This window comes from Dromaius novaehollandiae, chromosome 6 (genome assembly GCF_036370855.1).
Source record: "Dromaius novaehollandiae isolate bDroNov1 chromosome 6, bDroNov1.hap1, whole genome shotgun sequence".
Classification (NCBI taxonomy): Eukaryota; Metazoa; Chordata; class Aves; order Casuariiformes; family Dromaiidae; genus Dromaius; species Dromaius novaehollandiae.
This window is the reverse complement of record NC_088103.1, coordinates 39,434,092-39,456,676: the sequence shown is the minus strand read 5'-3', so window position 1 is coordinate 39,456,676 and position 22,585 is coordinate 39,434,092. Positions and strand designations below refer to the sequence as shown.

At 39.4% G+C, this 22,585-nt stretch overlaps 1 protein-coding gene across 1 annotated transcript in view; it reads left to right on the top strand.

Moving 5' to 3' along the window:
* Positions 1 to 22,585, top strand: part of ABLIM1 (actin binding LIM protein 1) — a 233,204-nt gene that overhangs the window by 116,822 nt on the left and 93,797 nt on the right. Inside the window, exons 4-5 of the mRNA XM_064514270.1 lie at positions 15,080 to 15,263; positions 17,905 to 18,014. Coding sequence (XP_064370340.1) covers positions 15,080 to 15,263; positions 17,905 to 18,014 — 294 coding nt within the window. The remainder of the gene's footprint in view (positions 1 to 15,079; positions 15,264 to 17,904; positions 18,015 to 22,585) is intronic.

The window sequence follows — 22,585 nt, the reverse complement described above, 5'->3', positions numbered from 1 at the left end:
TTCACAAACATTTCTGAAACTTTGTCTGTGGACAAGGTAACATATCTAGTGTGTCCCTTCCCGACTGTCAGGAAATCCTACAGGGCCCCTTGATGCCCTGAATGACTGAATTAAAGAACCTTCTTTTATATAAAAACACTCTGGGCTTGTAATTATCTTAAAAATAAGATGGTTGTGTTTACAAGCTTGTGAACTCCCCTTTTCCGTTTGGTTATTAAAACAGCCTTTAGCATTATTAAGTTTGATTTTTCTAAAGGTTTTGTGTTTTTGTATACAAAAGTATATTTCTAGACATTGAAATACAAAACATTGGAGAATATGAACCTGAAATGCTTTAACATCAAGAATACAAATTAAAAGGGCAGAAATGTTATAATATCCTGGTGTGGATGGTCATGACTTTTGGGATCTAACTTGTGATCATGAAGGATGACGACTTTGCATCCTTCATCCATGGTAGAAAGTCCCATAGGAGGAGATAAGGAAGAGAAACTTGAGATTTTTAGCATGAAAATTAAAGAAAAGAAAGCACTTGTTGCTGAGAACATTAGTGCCTAAATCAGCAAGATCTGAAAAAGTGAAAGGAAGGCACCCTGTTGTCTATGTGCACTGCGAGACTTATGAGGGACAGAGAAAACATGTTTAAGGACAGCCAATCAGTTTCGAGAAGAGTTAGGAAAATCTGTGAAGAAATGGTATTCTGCTGTTCGTAGGAAGCCAATGCAAATTGGAGGTGAAAAGTTCTCCCGTGACAGGAAGTGGCATTCACATGTGAATTCAGGTATTCAAGTAGCATGATATGAAAACAAACCTCAGTTGCAGCAGTAGGAGTAGCTGCTGTTTCTGTGTTTCCGTATCTTAGCAGCTTTGTCTTGAAGCCTGTTCTTTTTCTTGAAGTGATTCTCAATACTGTTTCACTTCAGGTTCAGTGAAGGGCCTGGGAATTTTGCTTTAAGGTAGCCTGGTTTCTTGCAAAATGTTCATGGGAGAGCTTTACCACCCTGACAGGCTGTCCTTGTGGGAGTCTTCAACTGATGATCTGCTGGAGGATCAACACAGCACAGCGCATGCAATCCAGGAGGTTTCTGGAATGCATTGATGACAACTTCCTAACACAGGTGATTAAGGAACCAACAAGAGGAGATGCTCTGCTGGACCTCATACTTACAAACAAGGAAGGACTGGTCAGGGATGTGAAGGTTGGGGGCAGCCTTGGCTGCAGTGACCACGAAGTGACGGAGTTCAGGATTCTGCAAGGAGGAAGCAGGGCAAAAAGCAGGATCACAGCCCTGGACATCAGGAGAGCAGACTTTGTCCTCTTCAAGAATTTGTTTGGAAGAATCTCATGGGATGTAGCCCTGGAGAGAAGACGGGTCCAGGAGAGGTGATCAATATTCAAGGATCATTTCCTCCAAGCTCCAGAATGGTCCATTCCAACAAGCAGAAATTCCAGCAAAGGCAGCAGGAAGCCTGGAAGGATGAACAAATTGGTCCTGACAGAACACAGATATGAGAAGAAAGTGTATAAGAGGTGGAAGCAGGGACAGGTGACCCAGGAGGAATACAGAGACACTGCCTGAGCATGCAGGGATGGGGCTAGGGCCAAAGCCCATCTTGGGTTCAGTCTGGTGAGGGACGTGAAGGGCAGCAAGAAGGGCTTTTACAAGTACATAAGCAGTGAAAGGAAGGCTAGGGAAAATGTGGGCCTGCTAGTGAATGGGGCAGGGGCCCTGGTAACAAAGGACACTGAAAAGGCCGCCTTTGCGTCTAGTCAGAGGCTAGCCATTAGTGGTGTACCCCTAGGGTTGATGCTGGGTCCAATACTGTTTAATTGCTTCATTAATGACCTGGATAATGGGACTGAGTGTACCCTCAGCAAATTTGCAGGTGAGATGAGAGGCTGATACACCAGCTGGTTGTGCTGCCATTCAGAGGGACCTCAACAGGCTGGAGAAGTGGGCAGAGAGCAACCTCATGAAGTGCAGCAAAGGGAAGGGCAAAGTCCTGCAGCTAGAGAGGAATAAACCCATGCACCAGTACGTGCTGGGGGCTGACGGGCTGGAAATCAGCTCTGCAGAAGAGGACCCTGGGGGTCCTGGTGGAGAAGTTGAGTATGAACCAGCACTGTGGCCTCACAGCAAAAAAGGCTAGTGGCATCCTGGATTGCATTAGGAGGAGTGTTGCCCGCAGGTCGAGGGAGGTGATCCTTCCCCTCTACTCAGCCCTGGTGAGGCCATATCTGGAGCACTTGGTACAGTTTTGGGCTCCACAGTACAAGAAAGACATGGACCTACTGGAGCGAGTCCAGCAAAGGGTAACAAAGATTATTAAGAGACTGGAGCATCTCCCATGTGAGGAGAAGCTGAGAGAGCTAGGGGCTGTTCAGCCTGTAGAAGAGAAGATTTGGTGGGGATCTTATCAACGTGTATAAATATCTGACGGGAGGGAGTACAGAAGACAGAGCCAGGCTCTTTTCAGTGCTACCCAGTGACAGGGCAAGAGGGAACGAGTACAAACTGAAACACGAAATTCCACTCGAACATAAGAAAACACTTCTTCACTGAAGGCTGAACACTGGAATAGGTTATCCAGAGAGGTTATGGAGTCAGCATCCTCGGAAATATTGAAAAACCCAGCTGGATGCAGTCCTGGGCAGCCTGCTCTCGCTGACCCTGCTTGAGCAGGGGGGTTAGGCCAGAAGATCTCCAGAGGCCCTTGCCAACCTCAGCAAACCTGTGATTCTATGACCATAACCCAGAAGTAGAGGGAAAGGCTCTTTCTCATGAGTGGCTGCAGCTTCTGGGTGGCAGTGGGCTGTTTCAGGGATTCAGCAGATTTTAAATAGCATTCAACACATTGGCAATGAAATGGGATTGAAAATCAGATCCATAGGCTGAAACCAGACCCACAGTTCTGCCTCGCATTGTTCTCCTGTCCTCCGACTCCTGTCCTCTCCTGCCCTTCTGCAACTTATTTTCAACAGTAATGTCCTATTTTGTTTGGGTTATGGGTTTTTTTTTCCAAATGATTCTTTCCAGTTGATTTCTGGAGAAAACACCAAATTGTTAATTTTACTCTCTTTAGATAGGAAAAAAATCCCAAGGAGTTTCATCCCACTCTGTAGGGGATCCCCATGTTGCTCTTGGGGATTTAAAGCTGTTGATGGCAATCAGTTGACAGTGCTTAGTCTGGGTAGACCTGATGTTTCTTTCAGCAACCAACATTGACAGGAAATGGAATTAATTGCACTATGTGGCTGATATTAATGAATGTTGACAGATGCCATATCAGATTTTAGTAGACTACTGATCCCTTTGAAAGCAGAAGGCCAGCAGGATGCTTTACAGGTGCTTGATGAGTGAAGCACAGCATCCTTATGAGAATACAGAAATTTGCTTGGGTTTCTTGTCTCAATGAAATTTGATCAGATCCTTATTAAAAACATAGTGTAGAGAATATCTCATTTAGATAGTGCTTTTTGATGAGACAGGATCTTCTGCAACAATAACAAGGTATTAAGAATCTTTATTGTGGAGTAGATTTTTCTAGGTTGTAAATTTTATAGTATACATTAACTCAAAGTTTTATACAGTACATGGCCAAAGAATGAAATGATGGAAAAGAGCAATATTTAAATTGCCCTAGCTTTCAGTGATTTTTGCAAGAAATATTTCTTGATGTATCTTAGAATTCTTGACAGGTCAGAATAGGCAAAATATTTGTCTTCTCTTGCTGAGTACTTCATCTCACTTCCTAGCAGCCTTACCCACAAGTGTCTTGGGTCCTCTAAATGAGTTGTGTTGAAATCTGTGAGAAGGAGCAGCAGTCTTGCAGTGAGAAAAGAAATGTTTGGGAGAGAGTCAGTCTCTGGAGTATTCGATCAATGTGGAAGTTCAAACGGATTAGAGGACATCTGTGTAAAAAGCCTATTTGAAAACATAGAGGAAGTGAAACATTAACATCTGTAAGTGCATAATGCTTTTGTGGTCTTCACATGCACTCCTACTACAGTGCATTGCAGAAATCCAATGCAGAGATCACTACAGTTGTCCATGCCTTTGCCTGTATTGGAAAGAAAACAAACGTAATACTGGCCTCTAAACTATCTGTCCCAAGTTTGCTTCGTAGTAAAACATGCAAAGCCAATTGATAATTATATGTGATAACATGAACTTCTGTTTACGAATTTTCTCTTAGTGGATTTAATAGAGACATATTTATTACCTCCAGAGATAATTGCAGTTGTAAATATAGGAACACGTTATACCAGTAGGATGGATCTGAGCCTGTGTGGAATGAAAGGCAAAATACAGCCTCATATATATTTCTACATTTCAAAATATTCTGCGTGTGCACATTTCAATGCTAGTTTTACAGAGGGGCTTATCTAGAAAGTTAACACTATGTGAATAAATCTACATTTAGCATCACAATAACTAAGAAGCATATTCTGACATTAGGATCTCATCCAAATTCAGTTTACTGAGAGCTACTCAGTGGTATTTCTATTTTCTTGTGGCTTTAGATTTAGTAAGTCTTGCCCTCCAAGAAGAAAGGGTTGTACTTGTAAGCAAAATGTCTGTATTAACTGACATGTTAGATTATGTTATGAACCAAGTACTGCAGAATCTATCCAAGATATATAACCTTTTCTTATGGCAAGAAATAACAAAATAGGTTGTTTTGTTTTTTTAATTAAAGGATTGAAGTTAGGTTTGGCTTTGCATTCAGCATGATTTAAGTAATCATTTTCTCAGAAGCAGGTACAATTTAGTAACAGATTAGGTCTATCCAACAGGGAAGTCCAAAATTCTCTGTAATGAGATCTTTTTCTTTTAATGCTTTGTGCCATAGACTTCGTTGTAAGTATTGTCTTAAAAGCTTCCCCCATTTTTTAAATTGAAAAGTATTGAAAATTACAGCATTTTCCAGCCATTTTATATAGGTTTCTATACTTATGTTATTAATTGAAATGAAAGTTAGTTGTTTTTTCAGAAAGTAATAGACTTTCTGACTCTATCTGTATTTTTGGGTTCTTAAATCTTTAGGTCTTAGAGTAATAAGCGAATGATGAAATGACATGAATCCAATCTTTCCATTTTCTTTATGCACCTGCTATGAGTGTTTTGAATGTCATTGACTTCAGTGCTGTTAATTCGTGTGTCTGTGTTTAACATGCCAGATCACTGCTAACGATGCTGAGTCAGTGGAGCAATATAGCTGCTTGTCAAGCCTGAAGGGCCTCTGTCAATGTCTCCTTCATTTTCCTGGCTTGTTTCATAAGTTTAGCAATGAGGTGGATTTCTTTTTGTTCTATTCTTCTTGCATCCTTGGCTTGCTTATTTATAATCTTTTGTAGAGAGATCTCTCATCTAGATAATTACAGCCAAGCTATCCCAGGCTGAACTTTGACATTTTTCCACTGATTGCATTCTCTTCAAGGTTCATTTCCCACAGACCCAGAAATGACTTTGATCTCCAGCTAGTGCTTAGTTTAATGTGAAAGGTGTTTTAAATGGTTGAATGATTCTTGCCATTGTTCCCATCCTGGTGCACAAAACATTGATATTTCATTTGGGAAGCTGTCACATTGCTATATTACACGTGGCTGTTGTTTGCTTGCTGTTGAGTTCAGGTACCAGCTATTCCCTGTTAGATTGCCAGAAAGCCTGAAATACGTGAATGTCAGAGGAAGGCTTCTCCTGTGCAGCGTTAGGTCATTTGAAATATTGTATCTTCAGTGTTAAGGAGAAAACCAAAGAAAACTGACTGAGTAGGACTAAAGACAGCGTCATGGTTTTGATTGGGCAGCTGATTAAATTAAAGGTTAGAGCTCATCTGAAATTCAGTCATCACAATGGTTTCAGTTGAGTGAATATTTGCATTAAATGTTTGGGGGTTTCGCGTAAGTACCTAGCTGAGAATTATTTCTGTGATAGTAGCAGTTGGCTCAAAGTAGTTGTGTAGGCAGGATATCTGAAAGGGAGGGTCAAGATTTTTCAAGGAAAGAAGAGAAGGGCCTGGAGGGAGGCTGAGGGATGCTGGTCTAGGGGATCATAGACCAAGTTAGAGGGAGAGGAGAAAAATGCAATCTCATCCTTTGCTCAGGAGGTATCTTAGATACTGAACCTTTCATCCTATTCCCCTTGCGACTGACTTTAGTACTAATTGATCCCAGGACTGCTAATCTCTGCAGAGATCATCCAGAACTAAGGTTTCTAGAGACTAAATTTCCCTATCCTTTACACAACATCATGGCATGCTGTCTTGAGGATATGCCCGGGCAGTGTGGGGAGGCTAGCTTGCTGCCGTCTGTGTTGTCCCTCCCCTTTTGGAAACAGAAAGATCTCTGTGGCCAGGTTCTTCAGACAATACTCAGCTACATCACTGGAGTTGCATGTCTCTCTGCTGCTTTACTCCCAAACCTCTGAAGTGACTCTTTTATCTAAACCCTCCCCTGGATCTCTGGTGTGAAGAACTCTGGCTGTTGATGATGTATGCTGCTTTCAGCAGCTATGCAGAACTGAAGAAGCTATTCCAGCAAACAAACCTCTGGGCCTTCAGTTTGTCCTTTAAGGAGGGAAAGGACGGAGGAAACTGTCACTAGTTCTAGATTCTATCAAACGCTTGCGTCAGGGTTGATATGAGAAACAAGCATAAGCTCAGTCACAATACCTTGTAGAACAAAATACAAGGAACTGAGCTGTACTGCAAGAACAGATGACTATTTTTGGCACAAAAGAAATGAGTGAGAATAAGCTGTGGAATGAAATAAGAGACTGGCAGAAGTTTTCAAATGTTTGGGTTATACTTGGGCAGGAAAACATCTCTGGCCTTGATCTCATTATTTACAGTTTTTAATCAGTTTTAAATAAGTCCAAATGTATAAGTTAGAAATTAATGGCAAGTCAAATAGAATATACAGAATAGAAAACCAAAAGAAGGCACAGTTCAGTTCAATAGAAGATATAATTTATAAGAAATCACCAGTAAGCACTGGGAAGGAGATAATGTGAAAGCTGCAAAGAAAATAAACAAGAATTAGAGAAATTTCACAGCATCGTAGAACATATAGTGTGTGGGACACTGAGATTCCAGAACTATTGGGAATGCTGGTCACAGTTCCAAATAGCTTGGATCAAAATGCTTCTATCATCTCTATATGGTGAAGGAAAATCTAGAGATGCAGGAGTGTGAGAATCAGAGCCGTCATGATCTCTGTTACAGTTTTTGCAAAAAGCTGTGTGCTGTTTCTTAATAGTGCCTAGCAATCTTCTAGTAATTGTGATGCTGCCTCATGTCTTCTAAGATTCACCATCTTCATCTGGTCTCCTGTTGCTTCTTACTTTGACATACATTCATTCCTTAAATAACTCAAGGAACAGAAAGTTATGCCGTCAAGAAAAGTGCTGATAAGAGGAATGAAATAAAGATAGGGAAACAGTTCATTTGAAATATGGAAACTTTAATAAAAACATGAACCATACTTTCATCAATACAGGATTTATTAAGCACTGTCTTAGGAAAAAAACAAGAAACATTTTTCTGTGCATTTGCATAGATGTAAATGATAAACTGATAAATGCCAAATTCCTTTCTCCTTCAAACAACAAATCCATTATGTCATAAGAAATAAAGCACGTATGAGCATTTCCCTGCCTGACAACAGCACTGTTTTATGAAGCCTAGAAATATAAGAAAGGAACAAATTCCCAAATGGAAATTGCATTTGCATCTTGTTTAATGCATGGTGACGAAGGAGATCATTAGAGTTCTTAATGAATAGCATTCATATCTATAGATTGAGAGCTCATGTACATACAGTCTGTGTGGTTTTGTTTCTTCAAAGTTTTTAAAAGTTTTTAAGCAACTTTTCTTTACCGTGAACACAGGATTATTTCACTAAGGGCCCAGTTTTTCAGCTCTCACTGATGATAACCCTGTAGAAATTCCACATCATGCTGAGTAGGATCAAACCCTACTTCTGTTCACTTTTAAAAATTCTGATCTCCTCATTTTCACCATCTCTATTAAAGCCTAGAAGTAACTCAGCTATTCACTGAACTCAGTTTAAAAATGATCGTGGTCCCTTGGAGCCTGCAGGCAATTGGATTGCTCTTGAGCAGCTACATTTTGTCTTAATGGTTTAGGCTTGTATACATACACCTTGTAGCTTTGAAAGCTGACAGCAGCACTGACTCTAGTCCTTTTGTGTTCCAAGTATGTATAAGGGCAGCTCCATTATAGCTGAAGAGAGAAAAAGGTTGTAGGTCTGTGCTCTCCATACAGTGTGAAGCAGGCTCAGCTCACTCCATCCACGAGAGAGGCAGGATCCTATGTTCAGAATGTGTAATCCTTTGAGATACAAACTCTGAGACAAAGGCTGTTTGCCTCTGGGAGCCTTTTTTTTTTTTTTTTTTTGCTAATTTTTTGTCACTATGCTGTGAAACTCCAGGGAATAGATTTTAGTAGAAATGCTTCTCAGTGTCATCTCTTTCAGAAAGCAGATTCTGGTCATGTAAAATCAAATTTCTTCCATCCTGTCAAGCAGGAAAGGTTCTTAGGGGAGTGTTACTTATTCTGCTGTAGAACTGCTTGGCTGACATAATTCCTGATCACAGAACTATTTCCAAATGATGGATGCCTACAGAATGCCTGTTGCTTTTTGCCTTCTCAAGCATGAGTTGTGCATCATTATTGGTTCCGCTAATTAATTCCTTTGAAGATGTTTTTCCCATCAGCATAAAAAAAACCAAGGGAACATAATTTGATGTTTCCTATTAACTGTCATTGTCTTGGAATTCTTTTTTCATTGATGGCATGATATTTGTATCACAGTAATTGCCTAGATCACACTGTTGGGATTTGTTGTGCATATGTATTGATCACAGCTGTTTTCTCTTCCTTGCCTCTGCTGATGTTGGTGGCATGAATGATGCTGGGCAGATGGTCTTTCTTTTAAATAAAAACAATGACAAGCAGTCCATCTTTTCTGTGATATTTCTACAATGGTCATAAATAAGTGTGCTAAGGCATTATTTTTGAGATTGAGGGGATTTGTTGTCAGAATCATGACTTCAGCACAGCTACCAAAAATAAGAGTTGCTTAAATCCCCTCCTTTTTTCTACAGCAAATTGTACAGCAGTCATGGATACAGTCATGTTTATTGGTTTTGATCCAATCTGTCTATGACTGAAAGTGAAGGCAGCCTGATGGAGCAATGTTTTTTGACCATGGATGTTAACAGTCTGGGTGACCCTTATTTGGCCCATGTAGCCCAAAGCTGTGATTAGTGCTAAATTGTTTGATCAGATCTGTTGTGTGGGGTTGCCAGGACTTGTCCTCTATTCCTGCAGTTTGGTGTTTGCTTACTGTTGTGAGTATGTCAAAAATGATGAGTGAGATGGTGGTTCACATCATGAGCAGTTCTACCTGTGCTTGAATTCATGACTTCTCAGTGTGAGAGGATTTAACTCATTCTCAATTGTTCAAACAAAGAGAAAAAGAGATTAAGCTGAAAGGAGCCTTCATAAAGGGTAAGAGAGGGAGCTGCTTTTTAATAACCGTGATGATGGCCTTTAAAAACTTCCCAAAAATTATATCCCCCTTTTTACTCACCAGGCTTGAATCTTTGTGACCAAGCAAAGAGAGAGAGCTTAATAATTGTGAAAGTGTGAGCGCTTTCATTTCATGTTTATGGTGTTTTTTGCAAGCACTGATTTATCTGCCCCGGACCTCTGTATGATACATTGAAGCTGGATTTTCAGAAGAAGCTAACAGAGGTTCCGTTGAAAGTCACTTTGAATCATCCTGCCTTATGAGAGCAATTGGCTAGGCAGGTAAAGTGAGCCATGATGACTAAATGAGTTTTTCAAAACTCAGTAACTCAATGGTAGAACTGGGAACCATAGTAAAGAGCCAGAGAGATCATATATACAGCTTATGAGACAGATCCAGTAGCATGCTGAGTGCCTTCAGCTTGAAGCTGAAATGTATATGGACTTTGACTTTAGCTACAAGCTAAAATAGAAACTAAAGGAGGTTAGGAAGAAACTTCCATGTAGATACATTAGTACTTCATAGCTCTTTATGAAATTTAGCACCTTCTGAAGCATCTAATATCGACCACTCTGTAGGCAGTAATAATACTGCAATTCATTCACTGTAATCACACTATCTGACAATCTGAATACTAAGATAATCCCTAATAGCTTTTAGGCATTAAAGTAATTATTCTAGGTTTCTCAAGGATTTAATTGTAAGGATCCACCAAAGGTAACTTGGAAAAGCAAGTCAGTGGTCAGTAGGCTTAGGCTTTGCATCTGGACCTTCAGTGGAAAACGTCTAGATGGTCCCCAACTCAGGAAAGGTCTAAGACCAAGTGGTGATGTGGAGTAGAGGCCACATTATTTTCTGCCTAATGTTGTTACATAATGTTGTGCTGTTAATTTTGTAAAGAATATTTTAAACAGAAAGGGGATGCATAGAAAAATATGGAAGAGTGAAAGAGGTTTTTCTTCCTGGAGGTATACCTGAAAACCAGCTTAGAGCATTTTGCAGCATTATAACAGAGCGTGAACAATAGTTCTCTGTAATTCTCCTAAGTCACTGATAACTCAGTTTTGTCTGCTTGTGGATTCAGTGTGACCGTGAAATGTAATTTGTTTGCACATAAAATATTAACTCTGTTCTATGGAGAAATGTGAAACCTGAGGAGTGCTAGCACGGTACTGCTTCAATTCTAACTTGCATTTTAGTGCATTCTATTTATTCGTATTCTGTTAATTATTGTTACAATAACACTTATTAGACCTTTGGGGGCATGGCATTAAGCAAACAAAGAAAATTTGCAATTCCTGCTCCAAACATCTTGCAATTTTAATTTTCAAGACAGGTAACTAGTAGGGCATTAGCCCATTATAACAGGGGAGAGAATGATTGTTGTGCTCAAGATTGCGCTTGGAATTTGTGGCAGAGATGGAAACTGATCCCAGTTCCCCTGATAATTTTTTTCTCTATTTCTTATTCTAATTTTTCAAGGACTTTATAACTGCAGGGATCTAGAATGCTGCTGATTTATTTATCCCTTAATAATCAGAATTTCTGATATATGATCTGGAGATACTCAAATGTTATGAGGAAGGACATGATGAAGTATCTTGCAGAGTAAGGCTTAACATCCTACGCCATTGTGAAGAGTAGCTTCTCTTACTGAGTTGCAGACATTCAGCAATATACAGTGGCTGAAACCAAAGAGCCTGGGAACTGCCATGTATATGCGTTTGTATATATTTTAAAAAGTCATCCAAAAGGTGTTATTTATGCTCTCTCAGAGAAGTGAATAAAGGTTTTTTTTTTTTTTTTTTTTTTTAAAGCCTCTGATGAAGCAAGTAGTCCAGTATTTTTGGTGCTACTGTGGGATGTTGAATAGGTAGATTCAAGTCTTTTGTTCAACCCAAGTTAAAGCAGAAATGTGAAAATCAGTCTCGTGTCTCCCATGGCATTTTCCTTCCATGGGGACTGGCTGTCCTGGGATGGAGTGCTCTCTGTCTCTTGTGTTGACCAAAACAGGCACCTGGGTGTGATCTGTTTTGGTAGGTGAAAAAGCTTTAACAGTGAAAAGCTATTTAGCCAAAGAAATTCTTGACAGGTTCTTCATTGTTTTAACAGTATAACTGTTTTTCCCAGTAAAGTTGTACATGACTAGCACTGTATATGGCTACAAGCCTATATTCAAGTATTTGAGTTGTTTATCTAATCCGTGTACTATGGTGGGTATAATATGCCTGGTAACTAATACAGAAGACTAATGTAAGTGCAGATCAGCCACTGAAAGGCAATAGCAGGTCTTGGGACATTAGCTTGTCCAGAATACAGGCATTTCTCTTTATTCCCATTTGCTTTATTCAGCATCCAATATGCTGCTGTGTAGTTTGGTTGCCTATATCATAAAGTATATATGGTTGGGACATGTCTGCAGTACTACAGTCATCTGAACTCAAAGGATTTTTAATGGCTGACTCTCTTCACCACAGCCTTCTCCCAGTGCCTATGTCTCAATAAGTATAGTAAAATTACCCCGAACATTTTGAAAGCCCGTACTTTCTAAAGCAATGGGAAAAGTATTGATGCAGTGGTGGTGGAACAGCTCAGCATTATCTGGGGGAGTGGAGATGGAGGAGTTAACCTAGACTGTACAACATTTCCAAAATATTCATTGTTTCAAAATGAAGCACCAGCATGCAACTTCTTAAAAGAAAGCATGCAATTGCAGGAAAAATGTGTGTAAGTATATGAAATTGTAATATCTGTTCTATTTATAGAATCATATTTTTTTCCTCTGCTCATCTCCAGTCCCTGAAGTGAAAGCAAGATTGCACTGGTACAAACTACTTCTTTCATGGACAAGTGATGGGGAGAAGGGCAGAGTCCCTTGTGCTGTGGATGTATTTATTTTATAACCTCCTGGAGGCAAGCTACTATATTTTGCCTTTGAGGAAACTAAAGCACATACAACCCTCCATTAAAGACCTGTGGGATGATTTCAAGACTGAAAGGTTCTTCGTTTGTCCTGCATTGGTTGACTTACACATACACCTATTGCTTTTCAAGTATAAGGCAATTAGCACTGTAGATTCACAGCAACATGAAAATGGGGTAGAGGAGGAAATATTTCATAATAATTCCTAATACTCTTGTTCTCCTCTTTGATAATTTAATCCAATATAAGCTTTAACAGTTCAAGTTGATATTCGTATTTAAAATACTTGAGCCAGGAAGCTGAGTAAAAAGTTAGGTTCTGCCCTGTTGGCTGTACTGTGATATTGCAGCCTAGACCAGAGAGTGGGTAGGACCATCCTGTTTGTGGTCTGGAGTTAAAGAGATTGCTTCAACCCAGACAAAAAGTAGTTAATGCATTCTTAGCTTCTTTATGAGACTTTCCCACATGCTCTTAGAAGAAAGAATTGTAAGTGATGGCTTTGGTTGCCGTAAACCAGTGAATACCTCTGGGAAAATCCCCTCTAGTCCAGGTGCTGTGTGGAATTTGTCTCTTGGGTGGATTTTTTTTTCCTCCTGACCATTTTATTTATCATCTACAGCACTGTATTCCATGGGAAATCAACTGGCTGACTTATTTCTTTGCTGTGTAGTTACAGTTTTTGATACTCTTGTTGCTGTAGGCCTCAATATTACTGCCATCTGTCCTCCAGAACATTGGGACAAACTGGAGGACTTGCATCTGCCACCTTTGATTGAGTCTGGGGGTTAGGGTATTTGTCTATACAGCGCAATACAACATTGTAAATTGAGTTCTCCAAACGAGTAGGTTCATTCACATACTACAGTGTGGGACCATGCAGAGATTTTGGCAGGATAACTGAGCTGGCAGGGTGTTGAACCTGAACTAACAAAGCCCTGCCTTACAGCAAGACTTATGAGTTCTGCTGCAGCCTATCACTGGGGCAGTAAAACTACTTCCATTTGCAAAGCCAGCTTGGGGATCTTGACATGTGCAGGCCTTTTCACAGGAAATAGAAGTGAAGTGATTTGCATGATGTCGTATAGCATGATGCTGCCATTATCTTGGGAAAAGGATTGGGTGCCCAGCCCAGGAACCCAGAATTCTGTCCTGTGGCTTAATCTCTTCCTCCATCAGAAATACTCCTGTAAGCACTTCAGCTTATTGAAGGCAGACTCTCACAATGTCCAGTGGTGTACAGAAGATGTGTTGAAGTAAGCAGATTCCACAGATATTGGAAATGCTTTTGGGATTGCTGCAAAGTGAATAGGAGCTCCTAGAATAGGATCCACAGTTCCATATCACTGTAAGTTCATGCTAAACTTAAGCAACATCTCTGTTGGGAGCATGGAAGGAGCAATGGCCACTGAAGTTTGTCAGATAGAAAGATTAGGTCCTTGTGCATGTGACTGAGACCTCCTCTAAGCCTTGATTAAAGATCTTGGTGAAAATAGCTTTCTGCTGTAGGGTTTGGTTGTTTTCTGTGTGGTTTTGACTGGGTAGGTAGAACATATATGTGGACAGGCAAGTGGCAACATGCTAGAGCTCTTCTCATTATTTTCATGCTATCTTTTGTCCTTAAGCTCTGCATCATAAGTGTATGCAAGAATAAGAAGTCTGTAAAGCTCCCTGTTCCCCATAACCTGTGAAGTGGTGATGATCAGGAGCAAATGCAATGCAAAATGTATCTTAAAAGGCAGGCCTTGTTTATTGAAGTCCTCTAAGAACATGCCCATATTTACCACAAACTTGCTCTGATAGGATATAAATGTACTTGACCTGTCTCCGATGTCTTTCCTAGGCTAAAACATGCATCCACTGTAATTCTGGTTGCTTTGAGGCTATGTTTTCAAGATTTTGTTTCCCCCAGTATAGGGGCAGTGGCAGTTATTGCAAGTCCAATAGATGTTCGTGCTAAGGAGTCCTAAGATTCACCTGCTCAGAGAATGAGCTTTCTAGTTTAAGCCATGATCTTAGAATGAGATCAGAAAGGCAGACTCAATACAACAGACAATCAGTGGAGGCCATGAACCCTAAGCATTTGGGTGGGAGTTTTTTTGTGAGGGTTTTTTTTTCTTTTTAATGTGGTATGTGTCCCTTGTAACTCCAAATTTAAAAGAAAAAAAGAGCAACAGAAAGAGTTCTTAGTGACTGGAAATCATAAAAACAGTTACATGAGAGCTAGTATCTTCTACTCAGACCTAATCTTCTTCTCAGGCCTAATCATATCTTTAACAGCATACCAATGAGAATTTCAAGTTCCATTTTTCTATATATATTAACTGGATGGTGTGAGGTAACTGAAGTTTTGGCTAGGATTAAGGGCATGAAGTTATGGTTATGCAGATTTCTCCAAGAAACTTTATTACAAACTCTCTTGTAGTCAGAGAATTTGCTGGGATGTCAAGGCACGTAGTGACAGGACGAGAAGGCAAAAATCTGGTGGAAGGGACCAAGACACCAGGCTCATCTCATTTGTTGGCAGCATGGACTTGCTGACCTCCTTACTAGGTATACTTTTCCAATCTGTCTGAGTTTTTTTCTTTCTATCTTTTCAGTGTGTGGCTGTGACCTGGCACAAGGAGGCTTTTTCATTAAGAACGGGGAATATCTTTGTACCCTGGATTACCAGCGCATGTATGGTACCCGCTGCAACGGTTGTGGGGAGTTCGTTGAAGGAGAAGTAGTGACAGCTCTGGGAAAAACTTACCACCCAAACTGCTTTGCCTGTACTGTTTGCAAGTAAGTGATCCCTTTCAACTAGCATTGCATTAACCCAGTACAAGAAACACAGGGAGAATGGCATCACCCTGAGACACAAGTCTCAAGGCATATTTCGCTTTAGGATATGTTTGGTTAGAAAAGTTCTGCAGCAAGTCTTCAAAACACCACAGATTTATTTAGGACACAAAGCTTTTCTATTACATATAGCTCACTGTTCTCAGATAGCGATATGTGAGGGAATTGAATTGAATATTGGGCTGACATGTTGAGATAATAGACATGTGTTGAGTTGAACTGAGGTGATCACCCTAGTATGATGGGAAAAATGAGGCAAAGGAAAATCCTGCATAGTACAATTCAGAAGTTGGTTGGGCTATAAGAACAGTTAAACAACTGAAAACATACTAAGACTCATCTGAACATCATGTAAAAACACATGGCTTGGAAACAACTGTGTTCTCCCTCTCCTCCCCAAGTACTATTTCCTGTTCCCAGTACAAGAATCAATCTTCAGTTCTACAATGGATACAAAGAAGTTAGCTGTATGGATGGGCCAAAAGGTGGGAGTTTTAACTTTTATTTTTGTTTTAACTTTCACTAAGATATTATTTCAGAATTTAGGGGAGACTATGGCAAATCTTCCACGTGATCTCATAGCTTGTTCATTCGAGCAGTTCCATACTTGAAAATCTCAGCTGAGCTTTACAGCCTATACTCTATCCGAAGTCCCTAGGTATGGTGGTCTCTATTAGCTGGCTCTAGGCACAGATATTAGGATAGAATTTAATCTGTCTTAGTATGTGCCTTATTGCTATGGAGACCAGTATAGTGTTTTGGATATACTTGAAGAAATAAAGCTTTCGTAGGTTTTTGTAGTAGGGGCACATTTTTTATAGTAGTGAAAATAATCTAAATATCAAGTGAAAGCAAAGTGATACTATGGTGCCATCATCATTCTGCAGAAAGCGAACTGTACTATTCGTACTTGCAGTTTACTAAGCTGAAATTATTAGGGCTATCAGGCTGTTCATTTCTGCAGTTCTGAGCCCTGCAAATAAAACTGATCTTTTAAGTAAGTTTGTGTTTTACATGAGGGATGTATAAGAAGCATGAGACAGAGATATAGATAGATTTCATAGAGAGGGAGGACCCAAAAGACAGAACCTGTTGCTTTGTGGTCTTGGGGAAGACTAGGACAGTGGAGTTCTCCAGAAGTCAGAATGTTTAGACTGGAAGGAGCTTGTCTCTCCCAGTAATTAAGAGCAATTGAGTTGTCTGAAACCTAATGCAGGAGGGATGACATGAACAAGAAAGGCAAGAATCCACATTCTGAGATAGCACCTTGTTGGAGATACCGTCATATGACACTTGCAGATACCTGTGGCGTATTTGTCAGGTGCTACCCTAGTCTTTCATAGATGTGTCTGACTAGTAAATTAAGTACTTTGGCCTGTAGTCTGGTACATTTTTAAAGACTCTTCCATATAAAGTATTTTGATCATTTTTCTATTTGTTTTTAAATACTATGTGTGAATTGACTGCATATTGGGGATTCATATCCTGTGTATGTTACAGATTTAGTTCCCAAATACAATGTGAAAATAGATGATATGGGTGTGAAATATGGCATCAATTTTCTGTATATTGTCTTGCACCAGCCTTTTTATGTTGAATGAACAAAAGATGAGTCATCTGGATAGATTCATGAAAGGCAATATTGCTGCTGATTTGTTTATGACACACTTAGGAATGGCAGTGGAAGGGAAGCTAGAATTATGCCTTAAATGTTTCCTTTTGTGAAAAGAAATGATGTTCATTTGCTAAGCACAATTTTGGAATGAGGTGTGATATAGGGGGTAGGTACTCAGAAGCTAAAGCTTCTCACCTCTCAAAAGATTTGTACTTAGGGAAGTTTCTCATTTTAGGAAAATGCTCATACAAAACGTTGTTTGTCTTCAGTTTTATGCACCAAATAAGAGTTAAAAGCAATGTCAACTTCTGCCTGGCATGCATTCTTAAGATTTTGTGGGGTTCAGCAGATAAACTCATCTTCCATAGTCTGTGCAGCCTTTACCTTTCTCCTGACGCCATCTGCACAGGTAGCAATTATAGCGATGGTTCTGTAATGTGGATACCTATTTTAAAGCTCTAGGAAAAGGAATATGGATAACATTTCATTTTATGTGAAGCAGCGAATCCACTGCAATATGATGATAGCTTTCATTGCTCAATACAGATGAAGTCAGTGTATTTATCAGTGAATAGTTCCACATTCCTTCACTGGCCCCAAGACCAATTCAGACTGTTCCTTTGAATACTTTTCTGTACTGTTTGCTACCTACAATGTTGAGATTATCAAAAATGCAACTGTTGTGTCTAAGAGGATTTTACTGTCTTCTCCTCTTCAGATAAAGTATGTATGATAACTTTTTGAAACCAAAATACTAGGCCAGTCTAACCTCTGCTCTGCTTGAATCTGTGGATTGGATTTCTTCCAGTGCCTGCCTTTGCCAAGGCCACACTGCAGAAATCATTTGGCCTGAGTTTCTGTAAAATATTGATTGTACTAGGGGAAGGCAGCAAACTCGAGACACAGGGAACAGAAGATGATTTCTGGCATAACCTTGGCTAAAATACATTTTTCTCTTTAACTCTTCAGGCGCCCATTTCCACCAGGTGATCGGGTTACCTTTAATGGAAGGGATTGTCTCTGCCAGATGTGTGCTCAGCCCATGTCCTCCAGTCCGAAAGAAGTGTCTGCCTCAAGCAGTAAGTATGCCATCTTCTTTCTGAAACCTATCGCTTGTTGAGGCTCATGAACAGTTGGTTGAAACTAACTAAAATCAATTGTATCTTTTTAGAACTGTGGATAATCTCTGTGAACCATCTTTGCTTTTTTTTGCGCGTGTGTATCTGTGACTGGTACTGCAGATGAGAAGAGACACTTTCACATTTTAATATGAATGAATGACTTTTCCCCAAAGACAGGATTTTTAAAAGGGCTGATTTTCCTTTATAGGCACTGAGAAAGTGTCTGCTTGATGAAATCTGAGGTTTCAAAGTTAGTAGATTCCATTTTCTCCATGTATAATTGCACAGGTTTAAGTACTCAAAAGAGGACAATGTCAGAGGAAATTAATTCTTTCTGCTACTCTCTAACATTTTAATTTAATTACATTATCTTTCAAAAGGAGTACCACCAGGCTTGTGCCTCCAGTAGATTGATCAGACAATGATACTGTGATCAGAATCACAACAAACTTTATTAAAAAAAAAAAGAAAAAGAAAAAAGAAGAAGAAGAAGAAGAAAAAGAATTGAAGGGAAAGAAAGAGAAAGAGGAAAACCAGGGAGGAGAATGAACTTATTTTATTGTTGAGTTTTAGTGCTTTTAAAAGAGAGCTTATAAATTACTGATTCACTATGGGTACTCATCTCTGCCTGTGGTAGTTTTAAAATCTTTTGAAATTTCTGATACTTCTCTGGCTTTTCTGGATTAGCCTTAGCACTCTAATCTTACAGAATCACAGAGTAGCTGAGGTTGGAAGGGGCCAACACTCCTGCTCAAGCAGGATTACCTAGAGTAGGCTACCCAGGACCCTGTCCAGATGGCTTTTGAATATCTCTAAGGATCTCTGCAACATCTCAAGGCAACCTGTTCCAGTGCTCTGTCACTTTCATGGTTTAAAAAAAAAAAAAAAAGAAAAAATTCCCTTAGATTCAGACAGAACTTCCTGTGTTTCAGTTTGTGCTCAATGCTGCTTCTAATCTATAATGACTTACCCAGTATAGTTCGAAAACTCAAAATGGCTCCAGATGTCCTTGTACCACGAAATAGTTTTCCACCCATGTTCGTTTCCTTCAAGGAGAAATTGTATGTTTTGTACTGGTACTTAGCTTTGAGAACCTGGGATTAAAGAGTGCAATGTAAAGCAAAGTCAGATAATGTTTGTGCTCTGTGGATGAGTCAAGTGAAGCTCAGGTTATCTGAAATCGACTGAGAACATGTAATCAGACACATAGCGAAGTGGGAAAGGAAAAGCAGATTTTTTGAACATCATGCCTTCATGTCTGCTAGATGATACTATTCCGCTATAACTGGATTTGGAGCTGAACATGCACAGGCCTGATCAGTTAAGGAAGAATCCAGGAACCTCTAAAAAGTCTTTGAAGACTTATAAACCAACAGAGAGATCTGTGAGGTACTTCAGGCACCCAGAGGATCCTTTTGAGACAAGAGAATAATCTAGAAATCCAATTAGTTTGAATTACTAATATTTTGGGGGCATAATGAGCGAGGAGCTGCAAGGCATAGGGACCTTGGACAATACATTGACGTCGGGCATTGATGCTGTTTTATTAAGCATGTCGCAGCACTTGTTTCTGAAATAGTGGTGTTCCATGATGGAAGTGTCTGGATCACGTCAGAGCTGGTTCTCAGAGAGTGGCACAGTCGTCTAGCACTGTGGCCTCTTTCCTGATATGTGACTCAAGGTCGCATATTGTCCCCTAGAAAATGATAGGTTAAGGTTGTACATTAGTCATCAAGCAAAAAATCTAGAGAGTCACTGCTTTATAGCCGTAATCTCTGCTAGAATTGCTTCTTAGGTTCCAGACTGAAGCCATAGATAATGTAGATTTTAATGCATAATTTAATCTGCTACTTGTGCCAAGATGTTTTCGTCAGAATTGGGTTCTGCTGGGCAAATTGCCTTACCAGTATACAGAACAAGAAAGCTCCTGCTCTTAACAGTTTATTGTGCACTGATTAGAAATCTGCAAGTACTTGTCACTGTGTATACTGTTCTTTTGTGGACAGCTACTTGTAGGTAGATACAGCATGGAGTTTCTGGTCATTTTGGAACAAAACTCCCTAAAACAAAAAAATGAAGGTGGGACCAGCATGTGTTTATAAGTTCAGATGAATGAAACTAATGAAGCATTCTCTTTAATAGAGTGTCTTCAAAGATAAAGCAGTTGCTGCTTTAGCTTTGTGCAAAAGTTGACTTAAATACTGCAAAGTCTTTCTTGCTGGCACCGAAGAGTACATTTTAATTAGAGTAAGCTGTTCCATATTGCTTTCACTTCTCTCCTGCTGACTGAATCAGACACATCAATCTTTTCTAAGGCTTTACCTTTCTTTGAAAAGGTGTTTTTTTAATGCAAGTTCGTTTAGGAGAGAATCACATTCATACTATGCATCTATTTTATGTGATATATTGCTGTCAGTTTCCCATGATTACTTTCAAGTAGATTGCTGGAGGAAGCTTTCCTTGAAACAAAGAAAGTTGGAGGTGAGGAAATTTGATAGACTAAAGTGTATCAGGTTTGGTTGATTAATATAATGTGAAAGGAAGCCTTGTACCCACTAAAGATACCTGTTGTCTGCCTTAATATCGACCTACAGTATTCTCATTTCTTTTACTTTAAATAAATAGGAGGCTTGTTGGCAGCTTTTCTTGGATGATTTAAAGGAGAATCAAATGCCTCTTAATACAGGGGTTAAACACTTTGCATAACATGAACCTGAATATTGCACTCTTTCCTTTTGCACACCCATGAAATTCAGAAGAAAAAATACTTATATACTTAAATACTTAAAATAATTGATTTCCCTTTTTTGTTGTTAATATTAGTTGGGTCCATGATACTCCTCTACCTTATTTATGTTATTAAAATATTTCCTTCACTCCACATACATTACCTGGAATAGGTTTACAGATTATTTTTTAAACAAACATTTCAGTCAGTGCCCTTTTATTATGATTTTATAAGACAGCCTTTTTCAATATGCAAAGGCTACAGAGTTCATAATTCAGTTATCCCAACTCCTTAGACACTGCTAGATGAGCACAGTGCATTAGCTTTAGGATTTAAATTGAAGTCAGTGGGAAATCTAAGGATAAAATGCCTGTAAATAGCTTTGTAGACATGAAATGGGTGGTGTTCGTGTTTTCATTTTATTTCATATGGCAGCTTGATAAATTAGATGTGATCTATAAGGCAAAATGACCAGGATGGATGTAGAGCAGCCCCAGTGCAGGGGACAAGTGGGTGGTATTTAAAAGTCAAATCAGAGAAAAGTGAAGGTTTTGGAAGATGACAAGACTGATGTCAATGGCTTGGATTGTTAAGAGTTTTTAAGATCCTGTCAAAGACAGGAAAGTTATTTTTCTTGGGTCACAGTAAAAGAGTAATGTGAATAATATATCTAGTTCATTAGTCTGAGTTTTAAACAGTGTCAGGTTTATTATGTAACATCATGATTGCCTGCTTTGACTGTCTTAAGCTTTCTTTGCTCTTCATTGTGTGCTAACTAGATAGTAACACATTTTATTACGGTTCATATTGTCTTTTCAGACAAGCAGTTGTGTAGACATCTATTATTTGTAAATTTTAGACAAGTTGTAACCTGTGTGCTTGGCTGCTTAGCGATGGATACTGTATGTTTTTGTTTCATTTTTTAAATTAAGATCTCCTGTATCATGTCTCTGTTCCATATATGATAGCCTCATTTCACCCTCCCCCGGTATTTTTTGAGCACCTATCCAATGGACTCTTTGAAGGGTATCTTTCAAAATCTGCAAATTGTACCTTATTTCTAAAATCATGCTATAATTTAGAGTCAGAAAAAGTGCCTCATACTTCTATTTTTTTTTAATTATTTTCTGTCATTTTGGGTATTCATGATTTATTGTTTCCATGTTGTTAGAGGAGTGATTATTTAGTGGTTACAGCTCTCCCTTAGACCTGGGAAATCTGAGCGTGGCTTCCTGTTCTGTCGTATGTGTTTTGCGTATTGGTGTAGGTACGTCAGTCTCAAGGATCTGTTCTCTACCAGTAAACTAAAATAGTAACACTGCCCTAGCTTACCAGTAATTTGTGGTTATAAGCAAATTGAAGATGGTGTTGTGCTTAGATAATGCAGTCCTAAGCACTGCATTACTACCCGAGTCTTATCTACTGCTGATAAAGTCATTATAAAAACTAGAAAATTTGAGTGATTTTAACTTGTGTAAGGAGAAATTCAAGCACCTGTAGTCTACCGAATCCTTGTTCTTCACCCCTGAGAGGGCCAGGTACCTCTGAAAGGGTAGTATTTGGCTTTATAATACGTCTCTTCAGCCTCCAACATCTCAAACTGCTTCATTTACAAAACAGCCGAGTGGAGTGAAGACTGAGAGTAGGCGCTGTCCTTGCATTTCTGTTAGCATTAGTGTGTGAAGCAGAGGCAAGTAAATGGGCCACAGCGACAGGTTTTTACCCTCTTTGTTGGTTCTCCGTTGGGGCATTTCGTCAGTGAATTCTCACTAGGGCTGCTGAAAAGTAAACTGGTGTGGAT